Consider the following 14,804-nt stretch of genomic DNA (forward strand, 5'->3'; position numbering starts at 1 on the left):
TTCAGGGGCTGCCTACAGTGGTTGTATACCTGGACGATGTATTTTTTTTTCTTTTTTAAATTTAGAGTACCAATTATTTTTTCTCCAATTAAGGGGCAATTTAGCATGGCCAACCCATCTACCCTGCACATCTTTGGGTTGTGGGGGTCAAACCCACGCAAACATGGGGAGAATGTGCAAACTCCACACGGACAGTGACCCAGGGCCGGGATTCGAACCCGGGTCCTCAGCGCTGCAGTCCCAGTGCTAACCGCTGCACCACATGTCGCCCCCTGGATGATGTATTAATCACAGGAGTCACTGAAAAAGAACAAATGATTCTCTAATGTGGGCATCCAGTTCAAGTGGGAAATGTGCGCGTTTCAGGAGGGCGAGGTAACATATCTCGGGGACCACGACGATAAAGACGGCGGGCACCCTGTAGAGGGCAAAGTGAAGGCCATAAAAGGAACACCGACGCCACGAAACTCGACCAAACTGATGTCGTTCCTAATCCTCATGAATTATTGCGGGAAATTCATCCCCAACTTGGCTACTTTACTGGTATCATGCATGCACTGTTGAAAAAGCACCAGAAGTGGTCATGGCAGGTGCCACAGGACAAAGCAGTGATGAAAGTGAAACAACAGCTGCTATCGTCCAACATCCTGGCACACTACGGTCCCACAAGACAGCTGGTACTGACATGCAATGTCTCTATGTGCGAGGTAGGGGCAGTCCTCTCCCATCGATGGGACAATGGCACCAAACGACCAATTGCATATGCATCACGAACCTTGGCAGAGGAGGAACAACATTATGTCCAAATCGAAAAGAGGGACTGGCCGTGATATTTGGATTAAAGAAATTCCATCCGTACATCTACGGCTGGCACTTTACGACAATCATGGATCTCTGTTGGGCCTTTTTAAGGAGGACAAAGCAATTCCCACAAGGTTGGCCCTTCTATCAGGAAAGAAAGAAGTCATGATGATACCCAGCCTGTGTCCACGAAACAAGTCCAGGCGGGGACCCAGAAGGACCCCATGCTGGCAAACTGCGCCACGTGGTCCTCAGTGGTGGAATTCGAGGAATGCCCACATAGGATATGAAGACCTTTGTATCCAAACACCAACACCAGAATTGAGCAGAGAAGATGGCATCAATCTATAGGGAGTCCGAGTGGTACTTTCTGCTCCCCCCCACCCATCCCCAGGTCAGCAACCAATCTTGGACGGAGCAACACAACGGTCACCCAGGGGTCTCCAAAATGAAGATGCTCGCAAGGACCTCTGTCTGGTGGCCCAGGCTTGAGACTGACATTGATGAAGCAGTGCCTTTTGATCATGAGAACCAGAGATTCCCACCTTCAGCCTCAATGGGAATGGCCAGGGAGACCGTAGGTATCTTGTGGACTTTGACCGATCATGGGAGCGATGTTCTTAGTCTTGGTCGATGCCCATTCTAAATGGATGGGCATACACCAGATGTCCATGACTTCCAACATGACCATAGAGAAACTCCGGCAATCATTTTGCGTTCATGGGATACCAGAGGGCCTCATGTCAGACAACAGGACCCCCTACACTAGCAGAAAATTCCAGGCATTTGTGACTTCTGATGTAATTAAACATAACCGAATGGGACCATACCACCCAGCCTCCAAAGGCCTAGCCGAAGTGGCATTTCCAGGGAGTGACCCCTGTTCTCTCGACACCAAAATGGCTCGGCTCCTCTTTGATTACAGGACCATGCCACACACTACAACGGGTGTCGGGCCAGTGGGGCCATCGACTCTGGACCAGAGTCAGCCGATTATTTCCCAATCTGGAGGAAAGGTGGAGTCAAGACAAGAAACCCAGAAAATAAATGTTGATACCTGAAGACACGACAGGATCTTCAAGACAAGAGTCACACTCTAGTTATGTAACTTTGGAGATGGAGTGGAAAAGACTGTCCCCATTTTATACACGGTCAAGACTAAAGAGAAGACCGTTAGGAACTCACCTGGACTATATTAGGAGCAGGGAACCTTCCCCTGTTGTAACGACTCTGAACGGGACAACACCTCCAATGTCCTATGCACTCACCTCCCAGCAGGGGACTCAGTACATGGGAAATCAGAGAATCATTCCCCTCGAGGACGGAGACTCGGGATCAGAAATTGAGACTGAGACGACTGACCCTCGGCTGTAGGTCAGCGGCGAAGAGGGAACCCTATCAGTGGTCCTTCGACGCTCTACCAGGAAGCGGCGATCCCATATCTGCTTCACGCCCCATGGTCCGGCTCCACTGACAGTTGACCCGAGGTGGTGCGCAAAGAAGCGAAAGAGGCCACGTCGCCGTGAAGGGGAACGGTGGAGATGCCTCAAGAGGTCCACTGGGGATTACTAATTGATCTCCCCGTGAAGCTCGCAGAGTACAATTTCCCGTGGTAGGAATGGAGGCCTGCCAATTGTTGAGATCTATTGCGGATTTAGTGGCACTTACGAACACTAAAACTCAGTAGTAATTTGAGTTAACACTTCTCAGGTGCAAATAAGAATCGTTTTATTTGTCTCTATCCATTACAATTGAGAATCATTTAAATCTTATTCTCTCATAAGTACAGCTAGCAAAAGGACTCAAAGAGAAGCAATTTTGTAAACAATTCAACTTTCAAAATAATGCAAAATGATTTTCTTGCTTACGGCAAACAGCTTGCAATAACTTCAAAAGTCAGAGTTAGAAAGTGAAATATGAAAGACAGAGAGACAGCGAATAGTTAAGTCAAAGTATAGATTGATTCCGGAATGGAATATGGCCGTACGAACTAGCACGGTTATACTAAATCATATCAGTCTTTAGCCATCTAGCTATTCCCCTACGTAATCCTATTTGGTTTGGGTTAGAATCAAATAAGTTTGATTCGACGTTTAGCTGTCTGTAATGTGCAACATTAACTTAAATGTATTCTTGTATGAGCTATGGAATGCGATTCGGCTTCCTTATCGCAAGCTGCTTGAACTGGATTCTTGCTGAGGACAATAGCACCTTTAGGTTACTGTGCTGTTGTCATGGAGCCTGCCCGGTCCTTGGACACTGTCTTGAGAAATGTATTTATTAGCTTAGTGAAAAGTGTTTGTTTTATCATGGTTTTTGTGTTTCTGTAAAATTGTGTATCTTAATGTTGTACTGTCTTGAAATGAATTAAAAGCTGCGTCATGCTGAATGTGTGTTTTGAAATGACCTGAGGTGATGAGTGAGTTTTAAAATGGGTATTTAACAGACTAGGGGCTGAATGCTAAATAGCTATCTTTTACCTATAGAAAATAGCGGGCTTCTACACCAGCACAAGCATTACCCATAAGATGTGGATCCAGTGCTAGAAAGGATTCAATGAGGTTAGGTAAGTTCAGTTCTTCCATTACTAATCTCTTGTACCGCATCTGCTCAGGGTTGATTTCCACCTTGCTCCACCATTCACACCAATCCCCGCATCACTTCTCCCATCACCAATTGCAAACTGCATCGTTGCTACTCATGCCACCATTTTATCATCAGCTCTCAATTTCTCAACCTGAACCTCCTCACATCACTCTTGCTCATTTTACACTCAAGCCACATACTAGTCTTCTGAGTTTCCACTTTCGTGCCATCTTCCTTCTTTCCCCTCTCACTATACACAATACATCAGGAAGCATCACAAACGTTCACTGATCACTTGTAAACTTTCTCCTCTTCTGTAGAACAGAATGCACAGCAATAGGGAGACAGACAGTACCGATCAGAGCACTTTGTGATCCTTACCCAGGCAGAGCCAGTATTTCAGACAGGAAGGTTGGTGGCTTCTGAGTAGGGTGACTCTTTTTCACTTGTACCCCTTCATGAATCCTTTGTGTACCTCTTCGTAGGGGTGGCATGGTAGCACAGTGGTTAGCACTGTTGCTTCACAGCGCCAAGGACCTGAGTTTGATTCCCGGCTTGGGTCACTGTCTGTGTGGAGTCTGCACGTTCTCCCCATGTCTGCGTGGGTTTCCTCCGGGTGCTGTGGTTTCCTCCCACAAGTCCCGAAAGACGTGCTGTCAGGTGAATTGGACATTTTGAATTCTCCCTCTGTGTACCTGAACAGGCGCCGGAGTGTGGCGACTAGGTGCTTGTCACAGTAACTTCATTGCAGTGTTAATGTAAAGCCTACTTGTGACAATAATAGATATTTTTATTATTATAAACAAGCAACTGAACCTTAAGTCAACTTTTATGGCCAAGCCATGTCATGAACTCCTATCTAGCTTCCCATTTCCATCTTAACTCTTCACTTTTGCTTCTTCCCACTTAAGTCTTTCACATTATAGATATGTCAGGAATAAAAGAATGACTAGGGTAAGAGTAGGGCCAGTCAAGGACAGTAGTGGGAAGTTGTGCTTGGAGTCCGAGGAGATAGGAGAGGTGCTAAATGAATATTGTTCGTCAGTATTCACACAGGAAAAAGACAATGTTGTCGAGGAGAATACTGAGATTCAGGCTACTAGACGAGGAGGGCTTGAGGTTCATAAGGAGGAGGTGTTAGCAATTCTGGAAAGGGTGAAAACAGATAAGTCCCCTGGGCCGGATGGGATTTATCCTAGGATTCTTTGGGAAGCTAGGGATGAGATTGCTGAGCCTTTGGCTTTGATCTTTAAGTCATCTTTGTCAACAGGAATAGTGCCAGAAGACTGGAGGATAGTAAATGTTGTCCCCTTGTTCAAAAAGGGGAGTAGAGACAACCCCGGTAACTATAGACCAGTGAGCCTTACTTCTGTTGTGGGCAAAATCTTGGAAAGGTTTATAAGAGATAGGGTGTATAATCATCTGGAAAGGAATAATTTGATTAGACATAGTCAACACGGTTTCGTGAAGGGTAGGTCGTGCCTCACAAACCTTATTGAGTTCTTTGAGAAGGTGACCAAACAGGTGGATGAGGGTAAAGCAGTTGATGTGGTGTATATGGATTTCAGTAAAGCGTTTGATACGGTTCCCCACGGGAGGCTACTGCAGAAAATACGGAAGCATGGGATTCAGGGAGTTTTAGCAGTTTGGATCAGAAATTGGCTAGCTGGAAGAAGACAAAGGGTGGTGGTTGATGGGAAGTGTTCAGACTGGAGTCCAGTTACTAGTGGTGTACCACAAGGATCTGTTTTGGGGCCACTGCTGTTTGTCATTTTTATAAATGACCTGGAGGAGGGTGTAGAAGGATGGGTGAGTAAATTTGCAGATGACACTAAAGTCGGCGGAGTTGTGGACAGTGCGGAAGGATGTTACAAGTTACAGAAGGACATAGATAAGCTGCAGCGCTGGGCTGAGAGGTGGCAAATGGAGTTTAATGCAGAAAAGTGTGCGGTGATTCATTTTGGATGGAATAACAGGAAGACAGAGTACTGGGCTAATGGTAAGATTCTTGGCAGTGTGGATGAGCAGAGAGATCTCGGTGTCCATGTACATAGATCCCTGAAAGTTACCACTCAGGTTGAGAGGGTTGTTAAGAAGGCGTATGGTGTGTTAGCTTTTACTGGTAGAGGGATTGCGTTTCGGAGCCATGAGGTCCTGTTGCAGCTGTACAAAACTCTGGTGCGGCCGCATTTAGAGTATTGCGTGCAATTCTGGTCACCGCATTATAGGAAGGATGTGGAAGCATTGGAAAGGGTGCAGAGGAGATTTACCAGAATGTTGCCTGGTATGGAGGGAAGATCTTATGAAGAAAGGCTGAGGGACTTGAGGCTGTTTTCGTTAGAGAAGAAGGTTAAGAGGTGACTTAATTGAGGCATACAAGATGATCAGAGGATTGGATAGGGTGGACAGTAAGAGCCTTTTTCCTCGGATGGTGATGTCTAGCACGAGGGGACATAGCTTTAAATTGAGGGGTGATGGATATAAGACAGATGTCAGAGGTAGGTTCTTTACTCAGAGAGTAGTAAGGGCGTGGAATGCCCTGCCTGCAACAGTAGTGGACTCGCCAACACTAAGGGCATTCAAATGGTCATTGGATAGACATATGGACGATAAGGGAATAGTGTAGATGGGCTTTAGATTGGTTTCACAGGTCGGCGCAACATCGAGGGCTGAAGGGCCTGTACTGCGCTGTAATGTTCTATGTTCTACGACCAAGAACAATTTCTCTTATCATGTGCTACATTCCCCCCAGGTACCTGGGCAGAGACTGGTGAGTGACTTGCCAAATACTTTGTTCACTCTGTCAGGAAGGATGAACAAGTCCACTCCAGTGTCTGTGGAGAAATGTCATTCAGCATTTCTACTCTGCAACCTACCCTGGACCACGTGGTCACCTCTAGGCACACAGCAACTAAGTTCCCACAGCAGCAGTCCACAACATCATCCTTTGTGCTTTAGTGCAAAGTCAAATGGCCGATGTACACATGGCTCTCATGTTTATTTTACCTTGGTGAAACTGATGGATGAAATAAATGGGGCTTTTGAAGTACTATTCACCTACTGCAGCCTGCATATGGCAGTAGGAGCAATTAGCCAAAGCTTCACTGACACTGGAGCCTCACTCAGGCTGACACTGGACCCTCTCTCAGACTGACACAGGACCCTCTCTCAGGCCGACACTGGACCCTCACCCAGGCTGACACTGGACCCTCACTCAGGCCGACACTGGACCCTCTCCCAGGCCGACACTGGACCCTCACTCAGGCTGACACTGGACCCTCACTCAGGCCGACACTGGACCCTCTCTCAGGCCGACACTGGACCCTCGCTCAGACTGACATAGGACCCTCTCTCAGACTGACACAGGACCCTCTCTCAGACTGACACTGGACCCTCTCTCAGACTGACACTGGACCCTCTCTCAGACTGACACTGGACCCTCACTCAGACTGACACTGGACCCTCTCTCAGGCCGACACTGGACCCTCTCTCAGGCCGACACTGGACTCTCTCTCAGACTGACACAGGACCCTCACTCAGACTGACACTGGACCCTCTCTCAGGCCGACACTGGACCCTCTCTCAGACCGACCCTGGACCCTCTCTCAAGCCGACACTGGACCCTCTCTCAGGCCGACACTGGACTCTCTCTCAGACTGACACAGGACCCTCACTCAGACTGACACTGGACCCTCTCTCAGGCCGACACTGGACCCTCTCTCAGGCCGACACTGGACCCTCTCCCAGGCCGACACTGGACCCTCTCTCAGACTGACACTGGACCCTCTCTCAGACTGACACTGGACCCTCTCTCAGGCCGACGCTGGACCCTCTCCCAGGCCGACGCTGGACCCTCTCTCAGGCCGACACTGGACCCTCTCCCAGGCCGACACTGGACCCTCTCTCAGGCCGACACCGGACCCTCTCTCAGACTGACACTGGACCCTCACTCAGGCCGACACTGGACCCTCTCCCAGGCCGACACTGGACACTCTCTCAGACTGACACTGGACCCTCTCTCAGACTGACACTGGACCCTCTCTCAGGCCGACACTGGACCCTCTCTCAGGCCGACGCTGGACCCTCTCCCAGGCCGACACTGGACCCTCTCTCAGGCTGACACTGGACCGTCTCTCAGACTGAGACTGGACCCTCACTCAGGCCGACACTGGACCCTCTCCCAGGCCGACACTGGACCCTCTCTCAGACTGACACTGGACCCTCACTCAGGCCGACACTGGACCCTCTCCCAGGCCGACACTGGACACTCTCTCAGAATGACACTGGACCCTCTCTCAGACTGACACTGGACCCTCTCTCAGGCCGACACTGGACCCTCTCTCAGGCCGACGCTGGACCCTCTCCCAGGCCGACACTGGACCCTCTCTCAGGCTGACACTGGACCGTCTCTCAGACTGAGGCTGGACCCTCTCTCAGGCCGACACTGGACCCTCTCTCAGGCCGACACTGGACCCTCTCTCAGGCTGACACTGGACCCTCATTAAGACTGACACTGGACCCTCTCTCAGGCCGACACTGGACCCTCTCTCAGGCCGACACTGGACCCTCACTCAGACTGACACTGGACCCTCTCTCAGGCTGACACTGGACCCTCTCTCAGGCTGACACTGGACCCTCACTCAGACTGACACTGGACCCTCTCTCAGGCTGACACTGGACCCTCTCTCAGGCCGACACTGGAACCTCTCTCAGGCCGATACTGCACCCTCTCCCAGACTGACACTGGACCGTCTCTCAGGCCGACACTGGACCCTCTCTCAGGCCGACACTGGACCCTCTCTCAGGCTGACACTGGACCCTCTCTCAGGCCGACACTGGAGCCTCACTCAGGCCGACACTGGACCGTCTCTCAGACTGACACTGGACCCTCTCTCAGGCCGACACTGGACCCTCTATCAGACCGACACTGGACCCTCTCTCAGGTCGACACTGGACCCTCTCTCAGACTGACACTGGACCCTCACTCAGGCCGACACTGGACCCTCTCCCAGGCCGACACTGGACACTCTCTCAGACTGACACTGGACCCTCTCTCAGACTGACACTGGACCCTCTCTCAGGCCGACACTGGACCCTCTCTCAGGCCGACGCTGGACCCTCTCCCAGGCCGACACTGGACCCTCTCTCAGGCTGACACTGGACCGTCTCTCAGACTGAGACTGGACCCTCTCTCAGGCCGACACTGGACCCTCTCTCAGGCCGACACTGGACCCTCTCTCAGGCTGACACTGGACCCTCTCTCAGACTGACACTGGACCCTCACTCAGGCTGACACTGGACCCTCACTCAGACTGACACTGGACCCTCTCTCAGGCCGACACTGGACCCTCACTCAGACTGACACTGGACCCTCACTCAGACTGACACTGGACCCTCTCTCAGGCCGACACTGGACCCTCTCTCAGGCCGACACTGGACCCTCACTCAGACTGACACTGGACCCTCTCTCAGGCCGACACTGGACCCTCTCTCAGGCCGACGCTGGACCCTCTCCCAGGCCGACACTGGACCCTCTCTCAGGCCGACACTGGACCCTCACTAAGACTGACACTGGACCCTCTCTCAGGCCGACAGTGGACCCTCTCTCAGGCCGACACTGGACCCTCACTCAGACTGACACTGGACCCTCTCTCAGGCTGACACTGGACCCTCTCTCAGGCTGACACTGGACCCTCTCTCAGGCCGACACTGGAACCTCTCTCAGGCCGACACTGCACCCTCTCCCAGACTGACACTGGACCGTCTCTCAGGCCGACACTGGACCCTCTCTCAGGCCGACACTGGACCCTCTCTCAGGCTGACACTGGACCCTCTCTCAGGCCGACACTGGAGCCTCACTCAGGCCGACACTGGACCGTCTCTCAGACTGACACTGGACCCTCTCCAGGCTGACACTGGACCCTCTCTCAGGCCGACACTGGACCCTCTATCAGACCGACACTGGACCCTCTCTCAGGTCGACACTGGACCCTCTATCAGGCTGACACTGGACCCTCACTCAGGTCGACACTGGACCCTCTATCAGGCTGACACTGGACCCTCTCTCAGGTCGACACTGGACCCTCTATCAGGCTGACAGAGGGCTCTGTTTCCAGCTGGCATCATGCCTACTCCTTCACTAACCCTTTACTAATGCCGAATATATTGTCAGAATGCTGACTGGGCCAGATTGCATCAATAAGTTCAGGAGGAGTAGTCTACAGCCGGGCCCTCACAAGCCTGAGACACGGCTATGTTGATTTTATCCACATCAATGTACCACTATCTCAATTAAGCCCCTTGTGTTGCACTTTGTAAAATAGTCAAGACACCAAACCTATTTTCAAAGAAAAGCACATGGATGTTTAATTGTTTGACAGGAAGACTTATTTTGGTGTACACATAAAACTCTACTTTTGGGATTGTGATCTGTACTGCATTTTGAGAGTAAACTATACGTGTGCTCTGTCAATATGTCCTTGGTGTTAACGTTTGTTGAATGATTTTAAAGTTTAAAATTTAGGATTAAGGTATTAATGACTATGGATAACAGAGAAGGTAGAGCAAGGGGCTGAAACTGGGCTGAGGAAGAGTATGCCTATGTGAAGCACTGAACTACCTGTGTATCCTTTGTTTCTCGGGTCTGGGTGTTCCACAGCCTGTTTGTTCTCATGTCCTTCAGTATGACCCTCTATCAGATCAGGACTCATGGTGCCACCCTTCGTCTTGCTGCAGCTCCAGGTTATGAAGGAGGTGCCACAATGATTCAGCACTGGGAAATATTGGGCCTGCTACGGCATCTCAATCTTAGCCTGAGGGATCGTCTGGTGAATAAGCACTCCTGGTTGACCAGGATATTCCATGATGTCATCAAAAACAAAGGCTCTCTCAACCTGACTGTTTTGTAAAATCTAGGATGCGACGTACCGGCCTGGTTGCACCCGACCCAGGGCCGTTAAATCTCGCCAGAGGCCTCGTTAAGCCTCGAGAGATCGTCACAATCTGGATCCCACCCTCAATTGGTGGGATCCAGATTTGCATATTCAAGTGAGTAGTTAGTCCCACTTGAATACGTCTATTCCAGAGTTACCCAAGGCGAGGAATTGAATGCCTCACCGTGGAGATCCCACTGTGGCACCATTCAGCACTGGTTTCCAAAAACATGGACTGGCATAACAGCATTTTTGGAGGGGGGAGGGATGTCTCCCAGGCAATCCCTGGGCTCGAACCCTGGCACATGGCCACCTTGCCACTGCCAGCCTGGCAGTGCCCAAGCCAGCACAGCAGTGCCTCCTGGGCAGAGTGCCACCAGGATGGCAGTGCCAGGATTCCTGGGTGGTATCAGGAGTGCCAGAGTACCAACCTGCCCAGAGCCCGACCACTGGGGGCCTCTGATGGCCTTGGAGACCCTCCCCAGGTGCTGTTACACCTGGTCCACGTCTGTGCGGACCAGTGCTAAACAGTGCCATAGCGAGGTCTCCCAGGCGTGGGTGTTCATTCCCGGGCCTTGGGAGTAGCGGGCGCTGACAGCCTAGCTGCTCACTTAAATCTAGCCCAGCAAGGGGGAGTTCCAGATTGCGACATCTCGCAAGGTCTCGAGGCGTTCAGAGTGTCACGAATCGCACGAGAGGCCTCACGAGATTTGATGGCCTTGTGCATCACCGAGTTGGACGCGACGAGGCCGTTTGTTCGTGCCCGTAGGAGCAGAAGTAGGCCATTTGGCCCATCGCGTCTGCTCTGCTATTCAATGAGATTAAGACTGATCCAAGATATATGTTTTGCGTTTGGCATTTCTTCAGGGCTAAAATACAAAGTTAATTTCTTTATCATTTATCTGTGCATTTCCAATACTTTCTTCTTTTTAAAATATATTTCTTTTTAGTTTAATAAGATGTGATTCTGCCTTGTGCCTTAGGGGTTGTATCCTAGACTTTTGTAGGGTTATGAAGCAGCAAGAACAGCTACTATAAATGCAACACAACCAAACAAATCAGGAAAGAGCAACAGCAACAACTGAACAGCTGAAACATTTACCTAATACCAATACCGCTGAAACAACACAGTCACGGGGTGAAAAATGCTTACCCTGCACTTATTTAAACATATTTATCCTGCAACAGATTTTGTACCAACATTCAGAAGGATATGAACAAAATTCAGAACACATCCAATCAATTTTTTGTAATGAAATGGAAATAATTACAATTCATTCAAAATCTAGTTAGAAAATGGTTAATGCACTTCAAATCTGTCATTCAGAGTTGGGGGTGAAATTTGGGCTGCAGCGGGAGGAGCAGTTTAGGCATATGCCGAGGCGGAATTCTCGGTGGCACCGCCCTTCTCGTTGCTGGAGGAGGTGCTGTCGGTGGGGGGGGGTCGGGGTTTCAGAGTGGGATAGTCTCAGCGATTTATGGTGGGATTATGGAGGAGGACAAGGAGTCTATGGAAGGGATTGAAGCTAGGTGGGAGGAAGAGCTGCGGATGGGGTGGAAAAAGGATTATGGTGTGAACTGCTATGAAGAGTGTGAGGCTGGGGTTGACTCAGTTAAAAGTGGTGTAGCACTTAACGAAGGCGAAGATGAGCCGGCTGTTTGATGGGATGGAGGATAGTTGCGAGCGGTGTGGAAGGGGCCCAGCCAACAATGTCCATATATTCTGGTCCTGCCCAAAGTTGGAGAGATATTGGGCATCGATTTTTAGCACCATGTCCAAGGATTCAGCCAACACAGTTAGCGGCAGACTGCCAGAATACATTTTGCACTCTTGCTTCCCTCGGAGTTTATGCAAGTGATGAGGAACATTAATTCATCAACTTGTTTTCAAGAAGGAGTTAGATATAGCCTTTGGGGCGAAGGGATTAAAGGATATGTGGGGGAAGAGGCGGGAACAGGCTATTGAGTTGGATGATCAGCCATGATCATAATGAATTGGGGAGTAGTCTCGAAGGGCCAAATGGCCTCCTCTTGCTCCTATTTTCTATGTTTCAGTCCAGAAAGCCAGTTGGTGAAGGATGGAACTGGAGCTAATCTTTACACACTTTTCTATCTATTTATAATATTATACATTACAAATATAAATCTCCAAACCAAACAATTAGTTTTAATCTGTATTTGTTTATACTCTTTTAATAGTACAAACCAAAAATCAATAAATTAAACAAAAAATTAAACAAAAATGCCCTGATGGGGCATTGCAACTAAAATGTCAAAAGGAAACTTTATTAACTAAACCAAAATGTCATTGCTTGGAGTGACGGTGCACCGCAGACATGTGGGGCGGAATTCTCCCCCCCACCCCCCCCAACGCCGGGTGGGAGAATCGCCGGGACGCCGCGCGTGTCCTGCTACGCCGCCCCGACACCCGCACGCGATTCTCCCCCCCCCCAAACCGGCGCGCTGAGAATCACGGCTGGCCGCGTGGGGAATCGCCGCTCGCCGTTTGCAACGGGCGAGCGGCGATTCTCCGGCCCGAATGGGCCGAGCGGCCTGCCCAACATGACGGGATCCCGCTGGGTCCGTCCACACCTGGTCGCTGCCGGCGGGAACAGAGCGGGAACCGGGAGGTGGGCCTCAAATGGGGTCTGGCCCGCGATCGGTGCCCACCGATCGGCCTCTCTGAAGGAGGACCTCCTTTCTTCCGCAGCCCCGCAAGATACATCCGACATCTTCTCGCGGGGCGGCCGCGGGGAGGACAGCAAACACGCATGCGCGGTTTACCTGATAAATAAACACGTCATTTACCTGGCACCGGCCGCTTCATTTACGCGGCGCCAAGGCCCGGCGTGCGTAAATGATGCGACACCACTCCTAGCCCCCCCGGGGGCGGGAGACTAGGGTGCTGGGAGCGGGCTCCGACACCGGAGCAAAACACTCCGGTTTTCACACCAACGTTGGCACTTAGACTCCCGATGGGAGAATTGCGTCATGGTACCCAATGGTCATGAAAGGCCTGAAGTGTGCCGATGGACACCATGTGCTCCTGCCCCTGGCCGTGAATGTAACCGTGGTAGAGGGGCAGGCAGTCAGGTCAGCCGGCCCCCCTCGACCGCCCGCTGCCTGGACCTGTTTAAGTGTCTATTTATAGGACTCAAGTGAAACCCCAGCCCATCAGCTGCACACAATTAATATACAATTAACGGTGGGGGAGGGGGAGACCATAGAACACCGACAGTGCAGGAGGCCATTCGGCCCATCTGGTCTACACCAATCCTCTGAAAGCGCACCGTACCTAGGCCCACTCCCCCATCCTGTGCCCGTAACCCCACCTCACCTGCACATCTTTGGACTGTGGCAGAAAACCGGAGCACCCGGAGGAAACCCACGCAGACCCGGGGAGAACGTGCAGACTCCACACAGACAGTGACCCAAGCCGGGAATTGAACCCGGGACCCTGGCGCTGTGAGGCAGCCGTGCTAACCACTGTGCCAGCCAGGGCACAAGGGTTGATTTGACTTGATTTAGTTTAACAGAAGACTTCAGGGGATTTAGAGTTAATGCTGAGATTCCCCAACGGATATACACCACAGTGCTGTACCTCTCGTGGTTTTGACTGCCAGTCGGATGGTGCTGCCAAGTTGGGCACCACTCCAGAGATGTGTGAGAAATTGTTGGGTTGGTTGATGTGCCACAAACTTCAGACACAATGCTTGGGTCAATGCTGATAGGTCTGACCAGCTCTTTCCTTAGTTTTGAACTTGGAGATGATTGTTTACAACTGAGTGGTTTATGTGATCACTTCAGAGAGCATTGAGAGTTAGCTATCTAATGTGCGACTGACTGGTATCAAACAAAGACTAGACCAGGTAGGGTTGGCAGATTCCTTTCTTGAAAGGCATTAGTTAACCAGAAGCTTTCAAGGTTACTTTTGTAATCCAGCCAACAAAACATTAGGTTTAGTGAATTCCATTTCACCAATGTCGTGGTGGAAATTAAACTCCCAACATCCAGGTTTCGAGTCCACTAGTATAACTAGTACATTACCGTACTGGAACCCTTCCAATTTGCAGGCTGCACCAAATTTAGCATTTGGTAAATCTATTCCCCGTGATTGTTGCAGCAAAAATAAAATTGGAATATGTAAATGTTCAAATTCTAGCTAAATCCTTTTAAATGACATTCAAGGACATAATTACAAAAACAAAATATTGTGGCTTACTTAAATAATCCAAATACTCAATAAACTGCAAAATTGCAACTTTTGGCAAATGTCCGTCATCCTCTTTGGAGACCAACACAGATATATGTGGAAAGAATTACAGACCTGTAAATGGTCGCCATTTCTATGCTGGAATATTGACTCAAAACTTGGCTCTTCATAGTTTTGACCATTGACGGGTAACGTATCTGAAAATGGTTCATTTCCTGAATTAAAAAACTGCCTGCAAAGATAAAAGAAAATTCATTTATAAAAATGTATCT

At 50.1% G+C, this 14,804-nt stretch overlaps 1 protein-coding gene across 1 annotated transcript in view; it reads right to left on the minus strand.

The window, feature by feature from the left end:
- sbno2b (strawberry notch homolog 2b) overlaps window positions 1-14,804 on the minus strand; it is a 313,687-nt gene that overhangs the window by 169,120 nt on the left and 129,763 nt on the right. Inside the window, exon 4 of the mRNA XM_072482059.1 lies at window positions 14,647-14,764. Coding sequence (XP_072338160.1) covers window positions 14,647-14,764 — 118 coding nt within the window. The remainder of the gene's footprint in view (window positions 1-14,646; window positions 14,765-14,804) is intronic.

The sequence above is a fragment of the Scyliorhinus torazame genome, chromosome 18 (genome assembly GCF_047496885.1).
Source record: "Scyliorhinus torazame isolate Kashiwa2021f chromosome 18, sScyTor2.1, whole genome shotgun sequence".
NCBI lineage: Eukaryota > Metazoa > Chordata > Chondrichthyes > Carcharhiniformes > Scyliorhinidae > Scyliorhinus > Scyliorhinus torazame.